At 35.3% G+C, this 26,802-nt stretch overlaps 1 protein-coding gene across 3 annotated transcripts in view; it reads left to right on the forward strand.

Annotated features, from left to right (window-relative positions):
* The window catches only part of KCNJ16 (potassium inwardly rectifying channel subfamily J member 16), a 77,041-nt gene extending 73,083 nt beyond the window's left edge, over nt 1-3,958 (forward strand). For all 3 annotated transcript variants that reach the window (XM_021002617.2, XM_021002618.2, XM_021002619.2), the window contains exon 2: nt 355-3,958. In XM_021002617.2, coding sequence (XP_020858276.1) covers nt 421-1,689 — 1,269 coding nt within the window. In that variant the 5' untranslated portion in view covers nt 355-420 and the 3' untranslated portion in view covers nt 1,690-3,958. The remainder of the gene's footprint in view (nt 1-354) is intronic.
* Nucleotides 3,959-26,802: the final 22,844 nt, after the last annotated feature.

Below are 26,802 nucleotides of genomic sequence, written 5' to 3' on the forward strand. Positions count from 1 at the left end.
AATACAAGAGGATTGTACCATAAAGGAAAGCAAAATATTTTAGTCATTTCAGGTCAGAGAAAGCATAGTTGTATTTCAGGGTAATACATCCTGAATAACTATGATGTTTCCCAAAATAATATATATGCAAAATAATGTTGCTATGTTCCCTTACTGGATGTCTGCTTTGTTATTGTTGTTAGTTTTTTTAAATTGGGTCAGATTCTTGAACTTAAATGTGTAATTAATCCTGACTCTCTATGCCCTTCAAATGGAGTTATAGCTTACATAATATTCTATAATTGTAATAGGAATGATGATCTGCTAGACAGAGGCCAATTGAAGGATAAAAATCTATTTCTATCTTCCTTTTAGGTTTTAACTGAAAGCAAAGACATCAAACTATTACTCTGTTTGATGATCTGAGAGTATAAGAACAAAATGAGTTATTACGGCAGCAACTATCGGATTGTGAACATGGAGGGGAATGTGCCCAAGTACACTAACTGCCACCCAGAGAATATCATAACCGAGAAACGAAGAGCAAGAAGACGATTGCTCCACAAAGATGGGAGTTGCAATGTATACTTTAAACATATTTTTGGAGAATGGGGGAGCTACATGGTTGATATTTTCACCACCCTTGTGGATACCAAATGGCGCCACATGTTTGTGATATTCTCATTATCTTACATTCTCTCTTGGCTGATTTTTGGCTTGATCTTTTGGGTGATAGCCCTTCACCATGGAGATTTGTTAAATGATCCAAATATTACACCTTGTGTTGACAATGTCCATACTTTCACAGGAGCATTCTTATTCTCCCTTGAAACTCAAACCACAATAGGCTATGGCTTTCGCTGTGTCACTGAAGAGTGTTCTGTGGCAGTCCTTGTGGTTATACTTCAGTCAATCTTGAGCTGCATCATAAATACCTTCATCATTGGAGCTGCCTTGGCCAAAATGGCAACAGCTCGAAAAAGAGCCCAGACCATCCGATTCAGTTACTTTGCCCTCATAGGCATGAGAGATGGGAAACTTTGCCTTATGTGGCGTATTGGCGATTTTCGACCAAATCACGTAGTAGAGGGAACGGTGAGAGCTCAGCTACTTCGCTATGTGGAAGATAGTGAAAGACGGATGACAATGGGATTTAAGGACTTAAAGCTGGTCAATGACCAGATCATCCTTGTGACACCAGTGACCATTGTCCATGAAATTGATCATGAGAGCCCTTTGTATGCTCTTGATCGAAAAGCAGTAGCCAAAGACAACTTTGAGATTTTGGTGACATTCACTTATACAGGGGATTCCACTGGAACTTCCCACCAGTCAAGAAGTTCTTATGTGCCTCGAGAAATTCTCTGGGGCCACAGATTCAATGATGTTTTAGAGGTGAAGAAAAAATACTACAAAGTAAATTGCTTACAGTTTGAGGGAAGTGTTGAAGTATATGCTCCCTTCTGTAGTGCCAAGCAATTGGACTGGAAAGATCAGCAGCTACACAACCTTGGGAAAACATCCTCAGGCAAAGGATCAGGAATGACTGAAACCAAAGTTAGACGAAGGTCATTTAGTGCAGTTGCCATCGTTAGCAGTAGTGAAAATCCAGATGAAATGACCAAGACCACAGCTGATGAGAATAATGAAACGCCATATCAGAAAGCTCTTCTGCAACTAAATAGAATCTCAGTAGAGTCCCAAATGTAGCCTGCAGTGGCAGTTACAAATGGATTACTCTCTCCAACCAAGTTTTCTCAAGATAGCCACAATAAGGCAAATGGCTTGAAATGACCTGAAAAGAGAATTACAGTCTAGATCTTGAAAGTTAGTTTTTGTTACTATAAACCTGGATAGGCACAAAGATAGAAGAGGAGCATGATTAATAGAAAATCCAATAATCTCTCGCTATCAAAATGTTTCGAAGTCTATTAGCAATGTTGTATTTAGGAAACAAAACTGACAGTTCTTACTGTATCTTTTTTCACTGTCCCTGGCCGTTATCCAATGCATGAGTCATCGAACAGTAAAGTAATTAATAATTAGAAATCATTTATATAATGCTTTATGATTTACAAAGCATTTTCTTAATAGCAATCTGGGAAAAATGGTACAATTATTATATCAATTTTACAGAAAAAGAAGCTAAATATCAGTATCTGCTGCTAGTGACTATGGGTAGTTGATACTGGAACCAGAATTTGAACCTATATATTTTGACATCAAGCCCAGGATTCTTTCTCCTTTATCTTATGCTTATCAAAGTGCCTAAGATACTAGTCATAGTAAAAGACTTTTATAAGTATCATCTGACCTCTCCTTGCTGGATTAACTCTTGATTGTTCAAAATGATTTTTGTCTTTACTGACCCTTGAGACAAGTGGAGAAAGATGCCTTTTTCTTTTTTTCAGAGCATTCTATTTTCCCTCAGTTCTCCAGTGATGTGAATGGTGAGATTAAGGTAATGATAAGAGATTGAGGTGATTGCTATGCTTTGACACCATGGGCTTAAACCCAATGTTTTGGGTCCCACTATTTTTTGACCCATGATTGCCATCATTAACCACTCTCTTCATGGTAGTGACAGAGAGAAGGGTCAGAAAGAACAAAGTTTATGTTCATTGATTCACATTGCAAAATTACAATAGAGAGAAAGGTTAAGGATTGATAGATGCAGTGACAGATAAGACTTTTTTTTTTACTTTATCCTTGGAATTAAAACATAGCTGTGATAGCTAAAATTTGTACTCATGGTTATTTATGGACATGGTTTGGAACTTTGTCTTATGTCCAAGGAAAATATTATTCTCCATAAGACCCTTGCATCTGCCACCATTGCAAAGGCTAAGTTGTAGATTGGAACAAACTTTTTCTAATGACTGAAGACTCACATTTTGGTTTTTAGATTAAAGAAGTTTTGTTTTGTGATCTATGAAAAAGTCTAAATTCTAATTCTAAATGATTACTGCAAATAGTTTATCCTAAACAACTTTTTTATCCGGGAAAAGTGGATAAAAATCCTTGACAGCTATATTTGTATATGGCACATTGAGTGATTAAGAAGCAATTATGGGAACAAGGATTGTTTTAGAGTGAAGAGAAGATAATCATGATGATTTCTTTTATAATATATTCAATTATCTAGAAAAAAGAGAAATGTCATTGTAAAACTTGCAGTATACTCTTACATTGAATCAGTGACTACCTTCAGTGTTCTCTGTTGTATTGTATTGATTTTTATATACGCTATAATCTCTTGCATCAGATTTTTATTGTCGCTAAAGTTACATGATTTCATTGATGCTTCATCTAGAATAAGAATTGATTCACATAAAGTGAAATTGGGATCATTAAGATAGACTAGAGAGAAATTTATGGATTTCTCTGTGCCTGATTATAGGCAATTAAAGGTTATTAAGGAACATAATCAAAATAGCTCCATTATAATATGAATTAGAGGAATGTGCAGGTCACAACCTGCAAAACAGACTCTCTACAAAATCATTGTGAAGTCTAATTCCTCTGATCCAATATTAAGAATTCTTGCTTCTTTCTTGCCTTAGGTTGCCTAGGTAATATTTACTTTTATGGATTTATGTGTCCAGGGTTACTAGCAACAATTATCTAGCTAAATAAGCTCACAAAATCTGCCTAGTTGAAAAATTACTTTTTTTCATTCTGTTTAACCTAGATTCAGCCAAAATTCTCTTGCCTTTTTACTTGGGTAGACTTTGCCCATTTGTGCTATTTTCTTCTATTGCATTTTGTTCAAAATTGCCTCATTATATCTCCTCTGCTAGTAAATTCAATTTTGGAATGGCTCCCCAAATATATCCATTTAGCTTGAGTGCAATGTAAGCCCTATCTTAAGTCATAACATCTCCTGTCTAGCTTTAAATTTCTTCATTGGTCTATCTTCATATCTAAATGTGTTATATAATAGTAAAAATATTAAAATAAAGAAATTAAATAAAAAATAGTGCTTGTATATTGCTATATTTCACATGTTGTAAAAGATATGATATTTCTGTAGTTTATCATGCAGTGACACTAGGAAACTCAGGGTAACCCTGTACCAAATGACTCCTTGAAATTTAACAAAATGACTTCTAATAAGGTAAGTGACAATTGTCAATGTATTTTTCAGTGTGCCCACTGTGAGACTTGCCTAGCAACAAAGAGTCAAGTCATGCTTTTATTAGATTTTTTTCGCTTCATTAGATTAAAAGCAAACCTTAGGACAAAAGCACTCACTGTTCTAAATAATATTGTCGCCACAACCATAACTAGGATTGGAGATATGGAACATTTTTCAAGAGTGACAAATTTATAAGGTATGGACAGCACTTGCAATTGTTTAGCCAAATAAAAACAGCAAAATTTAGCAGCTAGTTAGCAAGACTCGTTACTCAAAATGAGACGCTACCAGTTAGAATGCTGGGCAGGTTAACAACTTACAAGGTGACCACTTAAGTAATGCTCTTCCATTGGTTTCTCAGGGTCTCTGTCTTGTATGCTCAGCATAGAGCAACATCCTCCCAAAAAACAGCTAAAGAACCCCAACATAATGACATGCCACTTGGTTTTGGTATAAAAATTCATTATTATAGCCTTGGTGCTCACATTGAATATTTTCTCTGCCTCGAAGGTTTACTTGGAATGGGGTTTCAGAGGCAGGAGCTAAGATTGCCAGATATTTCAAAGTACCATTTTCTTCTAGCCAACAGTCAAATGATTTGAGCCTCTGCCATGCCTATTGACTTTATGCCGGGAAGATATAACTGGTTCTATATTTAAAGTACAGAATATCTGCACACCTGCCCAGTTATCTCTCTCTCTTTTTTTAATTCCGGGTACCTCCAGCACTGTTAAGGTTGTTTGCTAATAGAACCAGGTATATCCTGGGAAAGTAGGTCAGAAAACTTTCACGGGGGCATCTGAAGGATACTAACCTTTTGAAGATTATTTTTCCCATGGAAAGTAGAAGTAAAGGAGCTTAAATTACCTAAAAGACTTGTTCCTGTATTAGAAATCCTTTGAAATACTAATTGAATGATTTTGAGAAAGAAACTAATGAGTTCATCTTCTTCCCATTTTTCCCCCTGCAGTGGAATTATATCCAGTTTTGCAACCTGGACTTCAGTTTGGGCTAGGGATCTAAAAAAGCTAGACTATCTTATCACTGGAATTGGAACTGGAACCAAATCAGTATTTCAGCAAAAGGGGTACTTTCAGTCCTAGGCAAAAAGATACCTAGATAAATGTTGTATTTCATGATGTCTAGGAAGTCAATCTTCATTAATTCAGAAAATCTGAAAAAAATTATAAATATGTAACCCTCCATGAAAAAAAAATAATGTGCTTCCCAGTTGAGTATTTTTGTTAAATTAATGTCCTTCTGAATTGTTCCAGGGAAAGTGTGCCGGGCTCCTCTTGTACACCTCCCTTTCTAAGGTTAGGATATAGAAATTCTATTCAGGGTAGAAAATCCTCCTGCCTATTGTCCAGATCCATTGATCCATTGCAGTTCCTACGTACAAAGTATATTTAAAGGCATGTGTCTAGGCTTGCGCACTGTTTGAGATAAGCTCTGTAGATAGAGTTTTGGAAAGTACCTTGCACACTTGCTTTGCTACAATTTACTGTTTCAGAGTAACAAATCCCTGCCTCAATTCCAGAATCAGATTCATTGGTGTTTCAGTTTTTTGGGGTTTTTTTTCTGTCTGGGGGAAGCAATTAACAATTTTATTCATGCCCTGAGAGTAAATGAAAGTACATCATTGTAGTGATGAGGGCACAAAGATCACAGAACACTTGGCAGAGAAGCAATGGACCAGAGCTATAGAATCAGATTGTTTTATTAGAGCTGCTGTTTTGTTTTGTTTTGTTTAATGACTATAAAGATTTGTTAAGAGGGAGGACTTCTACTTAAGATAGAATGAAAGTTAATTGGTAGTGATAGATATGAAAAAAGAACATGGAAAAAGCTTTCTAAACATTGCACAAATTGTACACAGGGAAGGGAAGAGAGGTGTAAAATTTGTTACTACCTGGTTAAGCTCAAATACTTTTATTTAAAAAAAAACTCTACGTGCCAGAAATTCCCAGGTATTTATGTGTCTTGAAAAGTGTGACTGTTGATTATACTGAATTCACAATAGAAATATTCTTTTTTTTTTTTAAAGAACAAAGCACTGAGGTTTGGGAGTGAGAGGTAGACCAGTGTGAACAGGGATCTCAGAGTGGATGTGGTAAGCTGTTCTTGGAGGAGATATTCCCATGAAAATGAAGCCTCTGAAATCTAAAGCTATGTGACCCAATTCAGATGACTTTGTAGGCAGAGAGCAAACAGACAATTTAAAAGGATCAGTTTCCCTGAAGGGATGTTTTAGTTGTGTTGCTGAGAGACCCTTGATGGCCTAGATTGTTAAGGGACTTTTCTGAGGGTAAGAACAACTTATCTCAAAATGAATTCTCCAGTGGTGCTTTTGCTGCTCTCATGTTACAGCATGAACTGAAATAAATCCAATTGCAGTGATTGTAGGGGAGAGTGTATTGGTTTCAGGGGAAGAAGGCCTAGGGTTGAATCCCAGTTCAGCATTTACTATCTGAATGATCTTGGACAAGTCACTTTATATGCCTGAGCCTTGGTTTCCTTATTTGTAAAATGAAGGGGTTGTGCCAAATAATCTCCAGGTTCTCTTCAAATTCCATTATACTGTGACTCTATATAGTTCAACCATGAAATTTGACTAGTGCATAAGTGATCTCTCATCATTGCCACCTTTCTTCTTTATTTTGGGATTTCCATATCTCCTGACAAGGAATTTCTGTCTCGATTTTTGGGAACTTGAACCTGCTGTCTTTTAATTCTGTTAGTTTAGTATATCCTCAGGTTTCATTGTAAAGATAATTACCTAGGAGAAAAGTCCTTCTCTCTGTTTGTTCTTTAGCATCAATTTAAATCTTTTCCTTCCTCTTTCCCTTCTTTCCTCTCCTCCCCTCCTCTCCCTCCCTTTCCCTCCCCTCCCCTCCCCTCCCCTCTCCTCTCCTCCCCTCTCCTCTCTTCTCCTCTTCTTTGCCTGTTTTCCTTCCTTCCTTCCTTCCTTGCTACATTCCTTCTTCCTTCCTCCTTACAATCAGAACTCTGATTCTATCACTGAACCAGATTCCAAGTATGAAACCACTCTCCATCCATGGATACTGGCAATTCGTCTGTAACAAGCACTGCAATGTTAAATGACTTGTCCATGATCCCATAGCCAGTATGTACCAGAGGCAGGCCTTAAAACAAGGACTTAGTAATAAGAAGACTTGGCAATGTTACATACTGTCAGTGTATTAGGGACCCTTTTGTTCTAGTCTGAGTCCAGAAAGGGTAATTCTGAGTAATTAGAGTAATGAAAATGTTGCTCAAGTCCCCATTTAGTGTATTTTCTACCAAGAAACCAAACTGAGTGATCAAAATAATATAACTTTTGATTTGTCTAGGCCAAAAAATAACAGGAACCTTAGAAATCATCAGTGCTTGTCTTCATCAATCCCACCTATAGACTAATCACCTCAAATGATGTATTATAAATATATAATTTAAATTACACAATTTTGCTCTACAAATACCTTTTCAAGGGCATGTTTTCAGAGAAAGAAGGAAAGGAACAAGTATTTATTAAGCACCTATTATGCATCAGACACTGTACTGAGTGCTTTACAAATATTATGTCATTTAATCCTCACAACAATTCTGGGGAGTAGGTACTATTATTATCTCCATTTCACAGTTGAGGAAACTGAGGCAAACAGAGGTGAAGTGTTTTGACCCACAGTCATTTGACTAGTTAGTGTCTGAGGCCACATTTGAACTCAGGTCTTCTTGATTCCAGGCCCAACCCTTTATCCTTATATGATTATACTCCTGCACTATTATACTACTACTACTACCAGAGAGAGACAGATAGAGACAGAGACAGAGAGATTGAGAATATTTCTATTGCCACTCAGGGACAAATACACCAACTCTTCCCTCACCACCCATCCAAAATTAAAAACAAAAACAAAAACAAACCTATTGTTCATAGGCTTAGCTCCTTGTTAACTCTTTCTCAGCTTATTTCCTTATTAACTTATTTTTCTATATTCAAAGTTAGTGAGTAACCAAATATTGTTTTCCTTATCACCTCCTGCTCTCATGCTCTCATACTAGGGGATTTTAATGTGCATATTGACAATATCACAAAAAACGCTAATGTCATAGTTCATCAATCTATTCAATTTCCATAGCCAACTCCTCAACTCCACCTCAACTATGCACAAAAGTGGTCATTTTGCCTTTGATTTCACTCACAAGTGTTCCACTTCTATGTTCTAGATTCTGAAATATTCCTGTATGTAATCAGAATATTGTATCATTCTATCTTTCCCTGTCTTGTGACCACTAAGCCTGTTTTTTCCTTCACATCATGACCTTCATTTCCACTTCCCCTCCATAATTTCCCAGGCTACGCTACAAGGCTACACCTGGCTAGATTCTCTTCTCTATTTTGACTTCTTAGTGAAACAAACTTACTCCACCCTTGCATCCTTTGCTCCCCTATTTTATCCCCAAACCCATTCTTGTATTACTCCTCTTCTATTCTCATTCACATGCTGCTGAATGGAGCTGGAGGAAATCATGAAACTGTAATAACTGGGTCCTTGCCTGAAATTCATATCCCAATCTCAACTGGGTCCTGACCTCTGAAGGGCAAACATTCTATTTCTCCCTGATTTGTTCCTATTCTACTCTCCATAGTTGCTGTTCTAAACTTTCTCTTCTCTCCTCAGTCTCCTACTGCATTCCCTCCCCGCTCACACATTCTCATCAGAGGACCTCACTTCATGTTTCACGTATAGAAGTTCAAATTTTACACAGAGTTCAAACCTTATAGAAATGCCCTTTTGCAAAAGGCTTTTACATAAGGCTCTTCTAATTGTTAAAGAGAATGATTTGGGACTCTCTAGGCTTCATAAGAAGTAGAGTTGGCAAGACCTTAGAGGAGATTTCTTCTTCTTCTTTTTTTTTCTTCTGCCTTCTGGATTTGAGAGAGAACACATAGTTCCAGGCTTTATTCAAAAAGAGGCATCTGGAGAGAGAGGAAGACTTTGAGAAGAAGCCAACATGTATAGGAGCTGGTGCCTCCTCAAGAATGTTTCTATTTCCAATTTGCCACACTGAGACACATACAACTTACACTAGAGAAAAACACACCTTCCATATCTATGTCCAAAACTAATATTATTCACTGAGGCCTCCCCTTTCCCCTCCTCCTCATCATACATCATGCAAACATCTGCCCCCTACTATCTCCTCTTTCATTCTGCTGTCAGGTGAAGAAGGAGCTTTTCTCCTTGCTAAGGTAAACCCCCTTAAATGTGCGATTGAACTTATCTCCTTCTAACTTGTCCATCAAATTACTTCCGCTATCATTTCCACTCTGTCTAGTCTTCAATGTAGTGACTCACTTCTTTTTTGCTGACTCCAAAACATAACCATGTATTCCCCCATCCTTTAAAACAAACAAATGGACCAAAAAAAACTAAATTGACCTCACAAGGGTTAGCTTACTCTCTATATTGTGAACAGTTAAACTCATAATATGGGGAAAATACATTTAATGGCTAAGTAATTTATTAGCAATACCAAATTACATAGAAAAATACAAATAGGCACTAAAAGAATATGTAGCCAGCTGCAAATGACATTGCATCTTGGTTGATTCCTTTTCTCTTCCTCTCCTCACCACTCTCTTCCATCATTTGGTAGGAGGTCAAGGAGGTAAAGAGAAAGAAGTTATGGTTTGGACTTTGTTAGTTCACACCAATTATACTTCCTAGTTTGGCTGGATCTGTTCTTCCCCGTTCTCTGCCTGGCTCAGACAGAAAAGTATGAAGACTGATTTCACTTGCAATCCTTCCCCTTCTTTTCTGCTTCTTTGCTTTGAGTTGTTCTTGGAAGAAAATCCCCCTCAAAGCCCAAAGTCTTGACAATGTGAGGAATTCTGGGTAGTACATAAAGGGAAACTCATGTGCAAACACACCAGTCCACCAAATCTCCATGACATCTCATTGAGAGAGATAATCTAAGCCAAGTTACAGATAAGTAGATATATCCACCCTTTTGGAAGGTAAGTAGATTGCAGGGGATAGAGTAAGCAATGAGGTATGTCTTCCATTAAGTAAGCAGTTAGAACCCTATTCTTATTTTTCTATGTGCAGCTTCTTTGAGGTCATTTAAAAACATTTACCCCCAACTCTAGGTTTGCTTCTTCCAGAAAACAACCCACTTCTAATCCATGTCACCTCATTTTCAGTGAGTTTTTGTTACAAAATACACACTAATTTTAACATTGGTCTAAGGAAAATATGTCAAAAGAGTATCTATTGGGGGCAGCTAGACTGTGCAGTGGATAGAGCACCGGCCCTGGATTTAGGAGGACCTGAGTTCAAAACCGGCCTCAGACACATAACACTTACTAGCTGTGTGACCCTGGGCAAGTCACTTAACCCCCATTGTCCAAAAAAAACCCCCACATCTATTGTAAAACAAAGCATAAGCTTTTAAAAGATTACCTATGAATGATGTTTGTTTAAACCCTACTCTCTGGATCAGCCATTCCATGGTTCTCCTTTGTTGGTATGGTTTAGTAGCCTCTCTATTGAATGGAACTTGGTGAACAGATCTTTAAAAAGCAAGAAAGGGCTGTGGTTGTTAAACTTTAGCCAACCATTAGAAAGAAATGTTGTCAAAGCATTGTTCAATACATGGCAAACTTAACATTTTTCTTGATTTTCTTAAATTCTCAAGCTTGAACTTTTTTTGCTTTGGCTCTTTGACTCATTTCTTCACCCCTTCTCCTGATTCAACAAGTTCTAATATGTCTTTGTTTCATGTTTTCCAACAACTCCATTCTGGCTATTGCTCTGGTCTGATGTTCTCTTCAGTGGCTTTCAGTTGTAACCATGCCATCTTTCTTCCATTTTTATATTGCCTCTGTTCCCAGATTGATTGCTACTGCTGGATGTCAATCTCTGACTTTCAATTACATATCACTTTACCAGAAAAGAAAATTATCTTAATATATTTTGCAATTTTGATAGATTATATGGCCTCAATGTAGGTATTCCCTCCACTGCTCTAGATTTCAGCACCTCTAAACAGATTCATTATATGACAAGCAATCATGTGGTAATGAACCTAGTCTGATTGGGACTTACTAGCATTGGGTATCACTGGAGATAACTTTTGAGAACTCAGATTCACCATTACACAGCAAAATGAGGCATAAAAGTGAGACTTTAGCAGAAGAACAAAGTGTTTCTTCCCCTTAAATTTGTGCTGGATTCAGAAAACATTAGTTAACTATGGGAAAAGAGGTTAGGCCTTGAACTGGATACCCCTAGTGAGTAAGCTAGTCATTGAAGGGTAATTCAATACAACTTCCAAAAGTTGTATTAAGAGGTATTTTGACTATCGTAAATATCCAAATTAACTACAAAGGACAAATGAAGGAAGATGTTTATTGGAATTCAGACAAAGAACTGAGAAACAGAAGTATGCATAGAATGATTTTACATACATACACACATTTGTGTTGAATGGTAGCCATCTCTAGGGTGGGGGAGAGGGAAGAAAAAAAGGAAAAAAGTTACATGATAACTTTAATATATACTTAAAAGGAATAGCAAGTTGCATATAACAGTTTCATGTGCAATTATCTTTTATTTTTTTCTATTTTACTATGTCATAATAATGCTTGTTTTATTTCTTAAGTTCAGAATAAAATAAATTAACAAAATAAACAAAAGAGGCAACATGGTATTGTGCTAATAACATCTACACCTTTGAGTCTAAGCTGTACAAACCTGGGTAAGTCATGGAATCTCTCTAAAATCTATTTTTGTTATCTATAAAATGGTACACTCATTTCCTTAAATGTCTCCCTACTCCATCCAATGGATAACTACTGTTATCTACATTTCATAACTCAGAGTGGTAAAAACAAAAAACAAAAACAAAACATGATTTTTAAACTTAATATTAGGAAAGTTCAACCTATTACTATTATAAAAGTACTTAACTGTTCCATGTTAATACGCTTTTCCATATTAAATCATTTTCCAAACTTCATGATATACTCTGGTGCATAAGTTGGACATTGGAGTTATGAGGCTTATTATCTAAAAATAGCCCTTGGAGGATAATACTTAAAACAAACAGCTGCTAATTTAGCCAGGGAATCCTCTCTGGCACTAAAAGTGAGTGCTGATGCATCTGGATCTAAACCCACATGTAGTATGTAGTCCTGTCACCAACACTTTATAATCTCAGTACTGAATTGTTCTCCACATTCTCCACAAGTTAAATCAATTTACACACCTCAGGCATGAGCAAGCCTATGTGTGTGTGTGTGTGTGTGTGTGTGGTTGCCCTTAGGATAATAGGCTCATAGATTTAGAGTTATAAAGAATTTTAAAGGTCATCTTGTCCAACCTCTTATTTGTATAGATTAGGAAAAGTTAAGTGACTTGCCCGAGGTTACACAGGTAGTACGGAACAGAACTAGAATTCAAACCAAGTCCCCTGAATCGAAATCCGTCACTATTTCTACCATACTATATTGTCTTCCTTCTCTCCCCCTTCCAAACTGATGTTTGATAGCTATGAAAGTGAAAAACTAAATATCAGTGATGCCACAATAGTGATAATTATTTTAAAACAATACTCTTAATTTTCCATGCTATCATCTCAATAATAGGATTAGGGTCAGATAATTCTTCTTTTTTAAAAAAATTTTATTGACATTTTTACATACTGACATATGAATATATTAAATATATGAAACATATGAATATATTGACATATTTTTTACATTATTAAAATTCCCTTCCACTGGGGAGGCATCCCACAAAACAGGTAATATTTTTAAGCAAAAAAAAAAAAGAGAAACACCATCAAAACTGATAAACACATTGGAAATATCTAAAAATAAGTGCAATTTACCATAATTATGGCCCTCTCAATTCTGCAAAGAGGTGAGGGCATCTTTTCTAATCTCTTCTTTGGAACCATGCTTCATTCTTTGTATTTCCAAAAAATTCAAGTGTGTGTGTGTGTGTGTGTGTGTGTGTGTGTGTGTGTGTGTGTGTGTGTGATTGTTTTTTTCCCAGGCAGCTAGGTTCCACAGTGGTTAATGTGCCACCCTGCAATCAGGAAGACCTGAGATCATACCCAACCTCAGATATTTACTGGTTGTGTGACCCTGGACAAATCACTTAACCTCTGTTTACCTCAGTGTCTTCATATGTAAAATGAGGGTTATAGTTATACCTACCTCCCAGTATTGCTGTGAGGATTGAATGAGATATTAATTGTAAAACTCTAAGTACAATGCCTAGCACATACATAATAACCACCATATAGATGTTAGCTTATTATCATTTTCATCATCATCATCATTATCATTGTTATTGCTTCTTCAATACTGTTTTAATGATCCATAGTTTCATTAGCATGAGTACACTCTACACTGACTCTGATCACAAACTCCCAATTTGTGAGTGGGTATCCACTATTCTCTGAGGAGCATCTTTAAACTTAGCTAGATAGATAACAGAAACACAGTCTGACATCAATCAGATAACTGAAGTCTTTGTGGTTCAGCAAAACCTGACAGAGATTGTATTCAACTAGCAAGTCTTCGTCACTTTTGTGCAATGATGAGCCATCAAAGTAAGATTTGTTGTTGTTGAGTCATTTCAGTCATGTCTGACTCTTTGTGACCCCATTTGGGGTCTTTTTGGCAAAGATACTGGTTTTCCATTTCCTTCTCCAGATCATTTTACAGATGAGGAAACTAAGACAAACAGGGTTAAGTGACTTGCCCAGGGTCACATAGCTAGTAAGTGTCTGAGGCCAGATTTGAACTCAGGTCCTCCTGACTCCAAGGCTGGAGCTCTATCCACTGCGCCACCTAGCTGCCCTTAAATAAAATTAGTCAGGTTGTAGTGCCTGCTGTTAGCACTTGTAACAGTTATTCTTCCAAATCCCCTCTGCCCCATAATGAATTCTAATCCTAATTCTGTCATTTATGTGTTGAGCATCCCTGGGCAAGTCACTTTTCTGTACTTTGGCTTCCTCATTTGTAAACATAGGAGCGGAGGTTGGGAAATTAGGTCATTTTTAAGGATCCTTCCAGTTCACAAGTTTTGTTTATTTATTTTTTTACTTACCAACAATGATTTTTTTTTCCTATTTGGAATTTTTTCCTTCTCAGTATATACCAGGTAGTATATGTTTTTTGTTTGTTTATTTGTTTTAGAAGAGTAAGGTGAAATAGTGAAACATAAAGATATTACACTCTATTTAATAGATCTACCTTCTGAAATCTATTAAGAACTGAATTCTGTCATTATTCCAGCAGGAACAGGGAAAATGCAAAGTACAGCATTAAAAGTAGAGTACTTAAGTAAAAAATTGATAGGGACAAAACAAATTACTTCTAGGAGGTATACCATAATTATCAACTGCTCTATTAACTTTTCCTAAAACACTGAGTTATAAAATTTATTGAGGAGGAAGAGGAAGTAAAGGTTCAGCAGTCATATGGGCAAAAAGAAAACATGGTTGCTTTTGTATATTGCTAACTAACATTGATGATTATCCCCCAACAAAGCACCTATATTTCTTTTAGTCTTTTGGCTTCACATCATTTCTTGATCATTCCCGAAAAGATGGCCTGAAGAGACAATTACTTTTCTCAGCGGAGTGGGAGGGTAGAGGGGTAGGGGAGGTAACATCATTTGAAACTACTGACCATGTGATTATTAAGAAGCCCTAGAAAACTTTCTGAAAGCAAGGGAAGTTTTTTACTATATTTATTTTAGAAACTTTACAAATAACTCAGACTGAATAATGACAAGACAGAATTTTTCTATATTCACAGGAAATCCCAGGGATATTATTTTCAGTGTTATTTCAACCAGCGTCACAGAGCCATGAAACAAGACATTTGCATTTAGAGACAAAACTAAATCTGTCAAACCAGAGAAATGCAAATACACTCCTACCATCAGCCCTGACAAAGTGAGTTTTTCCACATGTGATAACCTGTAAAATGTGTTCTTGTACCTCTGCAAAGAGAAGACTAGACTCCTAACTATGCCTTCACAGATTTATTGAAATGGGACATACTTGTCACGATTGTTTTGAAGACAAAGGGACAAAAAAGAGCCAACTCTTCTATTCTTTCTAAGTATTACACTATACCCACTTGCCATAGTGCAAATAATAATAGTATGGATGTGAAAAGCTTTCTGAGTTTAGGTCTGTTAGGAGGCTGAATATTCTGGGTCACCATTGCGCCACCTTGTGGTCCAAGGAGGACACAAGCTTTTCTTTCAGCAAATTCATCAAGATTTCTTCTCATGACAATTAAAGTGTTCCCAAGGAAACATTTTTAGAAACACTTTCCCATAATGTCTGCAGATTAAAGATAATTCATACTGTTCACCCTAGGAGTATTAAATCAAGGACAACTATTTTCCTACAAAAGAAAAAGGAGTTTATGTACCAGCTCTCTTAGGCTATTATTTGATACTTAAAAATTGAAATTTAGTTTGGAAACTGAGCCATATAAAATACATTATAACCAGAGAAATCTGGATTGTAGCCATTGGGATCCTAGAAAATAGCACAGTAAGTTATCAATTCTTTATTGAGTGAACAAGTTATATAGAAAAGTTGAACACAAACTTCAAAGCATGGTTAAAGATTTTACTTCTCATTCTAATAGAATTAATAAGAAAAAGTTACAATCTTTATTTTGAAGACCTATATATTTTCTAAATTCCACTTCTGTTAGCAGCCAAAGTTCAAAGCACAATGGCCGAGATTATAGTCACCATAAATCGCACTAATTTTGTAGGTCTTAAATCCATCTTGGGCTACAAATCCAAATGGTCACAACTGTATTTTTATTGTTCAGCAGCTATAATGATGACATAGTATTAGTGTTATTATTTTAATCAGTGCTATGGAGCAGCACAACAAGACACTGTGTTATTAATAAACACACCTTTATACATGCTTATGAAAAGGTAACTAGTAATAGTTCAGTTCAACCATACAAAAGAACTTTAATATCTAATATATTAAAGATTCAAGATTTCATCGTTATGGGAACCTCCTTTGTTAATGCAAATAGCAATCAGTATATAACTTAGTAGATAAGTCCTATAGAGTTGTCTGTGATTCATAGCAGTTAAATAACTTGCTTATGGTCACACAGCTAGTAAGTTTTATATACAGAATTTGAACTTAGGCTTTTATCATTCCAAGTTGAATACTCTATCTTCTATAATACACTGCCTCAAGAACTTCAGAATTAATCAGAAAAAAAAAGAAACAAAAAACAAAAACAAAATCCCAGGTAAAAGTCTATACTTATCTAACAAGAGTCCAGTGCCAACCTCATAGTTACCAAGCCACAATCCTAAAATATTTCTCTTCTCTCTCATTATGTTTTTCACCTTCTTCCTCACCTATAGCCCTAGTCTGCTTTTCCTTCAATGCACGGTCAAAGAAAATAAAGTGACCATTGAAAACATACAGTAAAAATTTTAAGTAAAGAAAATGTAAAAGTGTCTATTTATGCTTTCAGCTCTCATACAATGATGACTCAAAAATGTTTATGGTCACTTTTTCTTCAGTTTCACTTATAAGGACAAGATAGAATAAATGACCACACTGATATTATTGTGGTGCCATGAATTGCAGCAGATTTTTCTCCACATGTGACATATTGACCGTGAATTTTAATGATGGTATACTTGACAGCTTAACAGATCCAGGGTTTAATTAAGACAAGCTACAATTCAGAGCTGAAATATCTCCTCAGGCAATCCAATGAAAGTGATAATTCATTGTTTTTGTCATTCAAATTTTATTTCTACAAATGTAGAAATGAGAGTCTAGGGGATTTATTCTGTGAAGTTTGGATTTAGTTAAATGGTCTCACTTGAGGACCTAGAGGGCCACATATAGCCTTGAGGCCACAGGTTCCCCACTCCTGGCTCTAGATCTTGTTTTGAGCCTTACTGGCCGCTGGTAAAGGAAAACATCTTACTAAATGAGAATACCAAAGAAGAACCTCTGACTTAATACCATTTACCAGCTCTCCCTCTATTTCATTTTCTATTGCAACCAACTGTTCAGGGTAATGTTTAAAATGTGCTGGGACTCTATCAAAATGACTGATCCAGTCCTATGGATCTGTATAATATTTCATAGGCTTTTAGTATACCATATTAAAATGCCATAAAAAGAGGCAGAGATGAATGTAAGAATTGGTGAATGTGGGGTTCATTTAAAATGAGTTTATTCTAAATGAATAGCCACCTGGTTGCTGGAAATTGGAGCTGAGTCAACACCATGCTAAAACTATACTGAATGGAAAGTGAAAAGTGCAATCTATTGATTGGCCTGCAGATTGTGAAACAATCAATTTGGCTAATTTTTTTTCTCCAGACTGGCCTGTTTTTTTTTTTTAATTTGGCAAAAGGAACCAGATGTTTCAGCATCATTTAGACCTATATATCTTTATTTCCTCTCCAGTGGAACCCAAACCACTAGACTGAACTAGCCTTACTGGAATAAAAAATGGAAAGGATTTTAAAAAAATTTGGAATATTTATTAATGCCCCCTTACCAGAGCTGGGCTTTTATGGTCCTTATTTTGCAGGCTATGTTAGAGTGTTTATACTAAGTAGAAAATACATTTTACATAGCAACTTTCTGCCAGCAAGAAGAATTTGCAAAGATACTTTAAAAGGGAGAAAGCTAACAAACTTTGAAATAGTCTTAAATTATTTATACTTTTGTACTTTGATAGAACTATGCATTAGTCCACTGATGCAGTTTGCAACTTTCCATGTCTTCTTATCCTCTCTGATTCATGTTCATGTCTCTCAATAAATCCACTCAACATGTTTAGAAAATCTCCTTTAGTTCTTTTAATGTCTAAAATGTCTTTTGATATGAAATGTACCCAGTTGGGTTGTGTGACCAATATGATAGAGAATTAGTTACGTCCTTCAGTTTTCTTTATCTAGGACAGTATTACATTAGATCTCTGATTTCATTGATATGGGAATCTTCCAGATGAGAAAGCTCCCCTTACTACAGCTATACAGTTAATCTATTATTGCAGAGCTGGGAATCTGTCCATGAAAAAACAAAACAAAACAAACAAACAATCCAAAGGATTTTATGCTACATGCAGGATAATTACAATTGGATTAACAGGACAAAATAGAGCTCCAACAAAGCCCTGAGTTCTGACCCAACTTTAAACATTTAATGAATGTATGATTTTGGACAAGTTACTTATACTATCATAGCCTCAGTTTCCTCATCTCTAAAATCAGTTTCCTCAGTGTAAAATGAGGAAGTTGGATTGGATATCCCCTGGGTTCCCTTCTAGCTTTAGATGTATAATACTATGATGCTAATGAACTGAATATGCAATTTGAAAATTACATCTCTAATAAATATGCCTCAAATAAGGAAAGATGGAGAGACAGAGACAGAGAATGAGAGAGAGGACATCTTGAAAATGAAATCAATTAGAAACAAAAAAAAACTAACAAAAAAAATTTTTTAAATTAACAAAAGAAAAAAAAACTTGTTTTAAACATGGTTTAGCCAAACTGGTTAAAAGGGAGAGAAAAATAAAATTAAAATGAATTAGAAACATTATGAAATCACAACAAGCCCATTGAAAAGAATTATCACCACCTACTGTATATAGTTGAATGCCAGCAAAACTGAAAATTCCAAGAAATAAAGAATTGTCTACAAAAATGTAAAATATCTCAAATTACAGAATTTTTAAAAAGGCCTTAAATAATTCTTAATGCTCAATGTAAACTGAAATCCTAGAAAACATAAGACTGTAGGTTTATGGATTTAGCTTTGGAAGAGACTTTAACAGTTATCCATTCCAACCTTCTCATTTTACAGATGAGGAAACTCAGGCCCAGACAGGTTATGCAATTCACACAAGGTCATACAGATGATAATAAATAATAAGTAGCAAAGACTTAAACCCAGGTTTTCTGACTCCAAATTCAGTATACTATTCTTTATGCCATATTTTCAGGTATGAACAGGATTTAGGTTTGGAAGTTCTTCTTTCTGAATCACCTATATAATTCAAAGGTAGAGTGGATTTTTGTACTTAGGTTTACATGGAAACCTTTGGATATTAGAGGGCAGATGTTAGGCCTTCAACTTCTAATAAACATTGTGCATGCATATGGATTGTACCCACAGACCTAAGCATGAGCATATATGTATGCTTTTCTTCAAGTACTGGCAGGAAAATCACTCTTCAAAGTATTGAACACAAATTTCTCTTTTCATCACTGAGGATCTTCAGTGCTAGCTGGCAGCATTTTGTTTCTATTTCCAATGCCTGCTGATGAGTATGATTATTTTTCCAGGGGCCTGTTTGAAAAGGATCCTTTTTTGCCTGTTATAGTCATTACATAGTGAGAAGAAAAATCATCATAGACAAAATTAAAAAGAAAAACCCTCATAAACTGTCCCTTTTTTAGAAGTTTACGTAAAGTCACAAACCAGATAGTTAGTAGATTCTGGTTCACTATCCTCTGATGGTGAATAACAGCAACAATTATGCACCACCAATAATTATAGTCATGAGAATAATAGTTTCAATGAAGACAACACATTTGCTGTAACACTTGTAGTTAATGAGGGGAAAAGGAACAATGATTTAAGTGCCAACAATGCACCAGGAACTGTGCTAAGTACTTTACAAATATTATTACATTTAATTCTCACAAGAATTTTGGGAGGTAGGTACTGTTATTATCCCTATTTTATTTACAGTTGAGGAAACTGAGGCAAACAGAGATTAAGTGATTTGCTCAGGATCATATAGCTAGTAAGTGTCAGAGGCCAAATTTGAACTCAAATCTTTCTTACTCCAGACCTGGCACTTTATTTATTATGCCACCTAGCTGCCTAATTTAATCAATGAAAAATTGTTATTCAAGGACATTCATCAGCTAAAATCTATACTGTCATCTACCCTCAAATCCCTTTGCTTCTTATCATATCTTGCCACACACACACACACACAAACAGAGGGTAAACCAAAAAAAAAGTGTATGTTTTTGTTTATGATAATAGACATACAGTATTGCGAGTGGAAAAGATCTTAGAAACCATGTCATGTAGTGTAATACTCAAGAGCCAGACTAGATTATTTCACCCCACTCTAATATTACACGGTTCTATATTTTTCAAAATATACATTTTGTATTTTCTGTTGTTTGGAATAATCTTTATCACTCTTTCTCACCATTTATGTAGACAATATGGTGTTGGCTATATATAGCTCTAATGTTTGAAGCATTTGGTTCTCCAGAAGTTTTTCAGCCAACTTAGGCTTATTACGTTTTATTGCTGTTATCCTTCTGGTTGCATTAGCAAACATTCCATTATCCTTTTCTCCCCTAAATTTCAAATTCTCAGACTGAGCCTACAATTTCCACTTACATGTACAACATGATTACCTTGGTTGATCATCTGATATCATAGCTGTCATTTTAAAGATTGGTCTAAACATGTAAAAACAGAGCAAGAAGAAAACATATTGGCATATAGGAACTTAGCTGAATTAAGTTCAATGAAATATTGGAATGATTAACCATCTTAATGTTAGAATTTGAGTTTTTGAATTTGCCTAATGGAGATGACCATTTACTGAAACAGCCAACTAACAAAACAAAAGATTAAAGTGTACAAAAGGAGAAGACAGAAAATGGAGGTGCCCAACCATTGGATGGCATGATATAAGTGAGTAGAAGCTCCAATACTATGGTGTTTTTTTTTTAAACCTGCTACCTAAATGCTACTTTTGAATGAGCCTCAGGCAGATTAAAAGTGGAATATAATGATATATGTGCTAAGTAAAGTGTCTGGCACAGAGTAGTTGTATAATAAATGTTGATCGATTGATTGATATGGAAGAACAACTTGTAAAATCTCATGGAGTGAAATCTATAGTATGATTTTTTGGGAAATAAACCAAGCTTCCTTAAAGATTTGTATTCAGGCTACCACTACAGTCTTAGCCTAGCATCACAGGGTTAGCCTTGCCAAATGACATTGCAGTGAAACTTGAAGGGAGTAAGTGGATTTTTCTATATTTCCCTGTAATTTCTTTTTCTTTCTGTACTCAGAAAGTCATTTAAACTCTCTCAGCCTCAGTTTCTCATTTGTAAAATGAAGATAATAAAAGAACTTACCTCCCAAAATTGTTATGAGATCAAATTAGATAATAATTGGGGCAGCTAGGTGGCACAGTGGATAGAGTACCACCCTGCAGTCAGGAGGACCTGAGTTCAAATCTGGCCTCAGATCAAACACTTGACACTTACTAGCTGTGTGACCCTGGGCAAGTAGCTTAGCCCCAATTGCCTTAAAACAATTAGATAATAATTATAAAAGCACAGTGCCTTGCACAAAGAAAATGTTATATAAATGTTAGCTATCATTATTTTAATAATAATAATAATAGAATTATAACAATTAAAACAATGTTTAGAAAAATTTTCTATTTAATTTGATTTACTCCAAAGAATTATGGCAACTTCCAAATTAAAATCCTGTACACATGGAGCTTTTTCTTTCAAAAAATTTTTTTTAAAAGATTGTATTCTCTCAGAAGACAATGAACATGTCTAAAAAGTCCTGTTTTTAGAAAATATGCTATATGGGCAAATATGACATACTTAATTCATGCTTTTATGGTAATGCTAAAAAGAAAATTGTGTGTGTGTGTGTGGTGTGTGTGTGTGTGTGTGTGTGTAGTCTTCGATGCTCCCAATATTGTATTGTGAATCACTGAACTCTTTTTTGAGAGTTCACTGCCATTGTGGCTATTTTTCTTCCTTAATGTTATCTAATGCAATAACTCCAGTGCTAGTTTGGATGAAATATTCAAATGTTCAAACACTTGTCTAAAATTCCCCTCCCTCTCATCTACTAAAATACTTTTTGAAATAGGAAACCTAGATGAGAAAATCCCAGTTGCATAGTTCAGGCAAGCAACCAAATGAAAAAAGATGAAAAATTAAAGTTGATGGAACCTTTTTTAAATGCCAAAATTGGTTCTATGTTGCTTGAATTTTGGTTGAAGATTTTGGCTTAACTTTTATATAATTCAAGTTTGTTTCAACACTATTAATGATAAATTTCTTTCCATATTTCATGACTCCATTTGGGAGCAATTAATTTCAGAATTAGATAAAAAAGGCAAATGCTATTAGTTCTTATGTTTGAAATTGGACTATTTGAATACGTATTCATGATCATTCTCACCATAACCTTATGTGGGTGTTGCTACGCTTCTTCAGTAAAGGCACCAAGAAGTTATCATTCACCTGAAGTTACTCAGTCTGTTAGAATTAGAAGAAGGATTAGCATTCACAGTCCAGTACCAGGAAAAGGATTATGTTGTCACAATGATCTAAGTTTAAATTCTGGGTCCTGAAGTAAGTGTCAGAAACCTTTTATTGACCATGATAGAAGCATCACTAAGGGGAAGGTCTTCTCACTTTTCACTTTTCTCCATGGTGGAGTACAAGAATACCATGAGAAGTACTTATGTGAGTTTTTTCCTACTTGACTTAACATCATAGAATTTACAACTGAGCTAGAGGAGACTTTAAAGAGCAAATACTCCAACCTCTCACTTTATAGATGAGAAAATGAAGGTCCATCAGTTAGTCAGTCAGTAAACATTTATAATATATGTCAAGCCCTATGCTAAGTTCTGGAAATGCAAAGAAATGCAGAAGACATCCCCTGTTCTCAAGAAGCTCATAGTCTAATGAGTGACACTACTCAAAAACATATAATCAATATGAGAAGAAATTTAACTTGGCATTTCTAACTCCAAATCCAATGCTCTTTCCATCATAACACAACTTTCTCCAACATGCTTCTGATTCCTAAACAAATATTTAAAGGGCACAGAACCTCAGAGGTGAAGAAAAGCATATCAGATGCCATTTATTTTACCTTACCAGAACAATAATTCTCTCTACATCGTATCCCACAAGTGGACACCTAGAACTCAGATGACAGTAGATAGCCAAGGAGTCAGGGAACATTTGAGATGTCATTGTTTGCTTTTACAATTTCAGTGTGGGTATGACAGTGCTATAAAAAACATGGTGCTAATACTACAGCCTACTGAAGTAAATATCTACCATCCACTGAATTTCCCCACAACAAATGCATAGGTAGTGGTACTCAGTCAATCAATTAATAAACATTAATGAAGGTACAAAGACCATTCTTGCTCATCCTGTATAACTCATGTTAACTCATCATGTCCGCCTAACAGTTCACCACAGATGGTCCATCCAAAGTATTAGAGCTCTTTCTTGCTATTTCCTGACCTCATAAGAGTACTAATGGAGAATTTCGGACTGTCCACCTGCCATCCCTTGATGTTTCCATATAACAAGCCCAAATTCACAGATAATACAAATCTGGAAGGAATTACTAACATACTGCATGATGAAGTCAGAATTGAATTCAAAAGAATTTTGAGGCTAAAGCACTAGGCTGAATCTAAGAAGATGAAATTCCATTGGAATAGATGTGAAGTTTTGCTTTTAGGTACAAAAAATCAACCTTGCAAAGTGTGCAATGGAAGAAACATCATTAGATAGAAGTTAAATTGTTCTGAAAAAGAACAGAGAATTACATAGCAATGATAAAACTCAAGAGGAAATAAAAAGAGATATATTCTTCAGAGTAACTACAGGATGCAGAAGATATATGGTGTCAATCTACCATAGTTCATTCACTACACATATAGATAAAATTACAAAATGCTTTAAAAGAAATTTAAACAATTGAAAGAATTTACAAATTTAATGCTGTATCACACTACCAAGTGGATATGTTATAGAGGCAGACAAAACTCTAACAACATTTGTTTGGAAGAACAAAAGAAAAATTCTAGAATGTTAAGGGGTATAACGAAAAAAATAGTAATGAAACTGAAAGCATCTCCATGTCCAAACTACATTATAAACAGTTACCATCAAACTATTTGTCACTGGTTAAAAATATGAAAATATAGCAAAGAAACAGACTAGATAATTCATACTCAGACATAATTGAACTCAGTAAGCCAATGTTCAATAAATGTTGTAACATGAATTAGACAGGAAGTCCTTATTTGAAAAATTTCTGAGAAAACTGGAAAGCAATCTGTCAAAAATGGTATCTATTAACATCTCATACCATATGGTAAATAAACTCAGAATGAATACCTGACCTATTAAAGATCACATCTATGTGTGTGTATATGTGTGTATGTATGTGTATGTATGCACCCATGCACATACACACACACACACACACACACACACACACACACACACACACACTAAAAAAGCACCAGATCAGCTATCTTTTACAACAATGAACAGTGGCTAGGGGGGAAATTAATACTCGTAGTAGAAATAGAAATAATTACAAAAGATAGAAAATTTCAATTACATTAATTTGAAAAGTGTTTACATTAATATAATTAATTCAACTCAGCTAAGAAGGAGTCAGTCAACTGGAAAAACATCTGTGTACTAAATATCTCTAATAAGGATCTGAGATCCAAGATAAATAGACAACTATCTAATATGTAAGACCAAAAGTCATTTGCCAATAAGTAAGTAGTCAAAGTAATTTTTTTAAAAATCATTTCTTAAAAGAATTACAGGTATTAACAAGCATATGAGAGAATGTTCCCAAAATCACTCAAAGACATGAAATTCATGTCAAAACAAATTTAAAGTTTCATGTCACACTGAACAAATAGACAAAGAGGTGAAAGATAGGAAGAGTCCATATTGAAGGGCTTAAGGAAAGACATGAACAGTAATGAATTGTGGGTGAAGATGTAACTGGATGCAGAAATTCTAGGAAATAATTTAGAAAAATGCAAAAATGGCAAATTAAATAATCATGCCATTTGACCTAGAAAATGACAAAAAAGAAAAGCACATTATGCACAAAATATTTATAGTTGCACTTTTTGTGGTAGTAAAGCTCTGTTAACAATATAAATGCCCTTTGACGGAAGAATGGTGAAATATTTTTAATTAAATTATATAATGGAAAATTGCATTACTGTAAGAAATCAGAAATACAGAGAAACATGCTAAGATTTATATGAACTGATGGAAAGTGAAGCAAACAAAACCAGGAAAGCAATATACATAATGACTTCAACATAAATGGATGGAACAAAACAATTGAAACTGAATACTGTAGAATCATAATGACCAAGCTTGTTTCTAAAGAAGAAATAGATGGCATTTCCTTTCCAACATTTCTCTGTAGAGGTGGGGACAATGTGCCTAGCACGTAGTAGGTGCTTAATAAATATTAATTCATTTATTGATTACTTGATTGTGAAACACTGAATATATCTGTTTTTCCCATATGTTATTTATTTTTCTGAACTGTTTTTCTTTCTCTTTATTATATTTTTATGAAGAATTAATCCCTGAGACAGGTAAGTAACAGGCATACATTTTAAAGTGTGGGTGTTGAAGAACTAATCAATTAAAGGATACATTTTTTTTTATATGAGACATTTGGGGTTAAGTGACTTGCCCAGAGTCACACAGCTAGTGAATGTTATGTGTCTGAGGGCAGATTTGAACTCAGGTCCTCCTGACTCCAGAGTCAGTGCTCTATCCACTGTGCCACCTAACTGCCCCTTACATTTTTTTTTTTAATGTAAGCTTCTTAAGGGCACGGACAATCTCACTTTTGCATTTGTTTCCTTATAGCTTAGCAAAGAGACTTACAGACATAGACATTTAATAAAGGCTTACAAATAATGACCGCATCTGATAACGAATGCACAGTTCTCTCCCATCAATCCCCTGTGGCTCTGCTGAGAAGAGAGAAGTCTTTCTTCAGAACCTTTATTGGCTATTCATTTACTTAGACTTTGACTTCCCTTTTCGTGACACTTACATTTACATTGTTGCAGTGATTTTATGTGTTGTTCTTCTGCCTTTACTTATTTCCATTCACACCACCGTATACGTATTTTTCTCACATTTCTGTGAATTATTCATATGTGCTCAATAACATTGCATTATATTTCCTATACCATAATTTACACAGTCATTCTCCTCTTCAGTGAAGACCATCCTTTACTATTTCCTTGATTTCCAAGAAACTTTTTTTTTTATATGCGGGGGAGGGAGAGGGTAGGGGAGAAGAGAAGGAGGGTAGCCTTCATTTGGGTATCTTTCCTGCCTTAGCCACAGGGACTTTGTCTATGCAGATACCCTCCTCTTCGGCAAAGGGAGCTTGTAACAAAACAATTGCAATCCTGCATGCTAGAAGTTATAGTCAAATTATCATCTTCTAGATATTCAAATCTTTACACTTGGGTACTACACTTAGCTGAGTGGACACACTGATTGAGACCACAAAATCATAATTTATAGACTTTTTGAAAGCCTTCTGAAGAACTCTTACCAGCACATAGGCTACTTTCTAGAAGTTATAGTCCCTATTTCTGGAGTTGAGATGTGCACCATCAACCATCTCCCAAACTCTTGCTAATTAAGGAGATGTTAATAATATCTGTGGGAGGTAGGAATGTGCCAGCCATTAAGGAAGGTTTTTCAAACAAGAATCAACAGTAATAGAAGTGG

Source organism: Phascolarctos cinereus, unplaced genomic scaffold (genome assembly GCF_003287225.1).
Source record: "Phascolarctos cinereus isolate Bilbo 61053 unplaced genomic scaffold, phaCin_HiC Scaffold_5;HRSCAF=322, whole genome shotgun sequence".
In the NCBI taxonomy this organism is placed as follows: Eukaryota; Metazoa; Chordata; class Mammalia; order Diprotodontia; family Phascolarctidae; genus Phascolarctos; species Phascolarctos cinereus.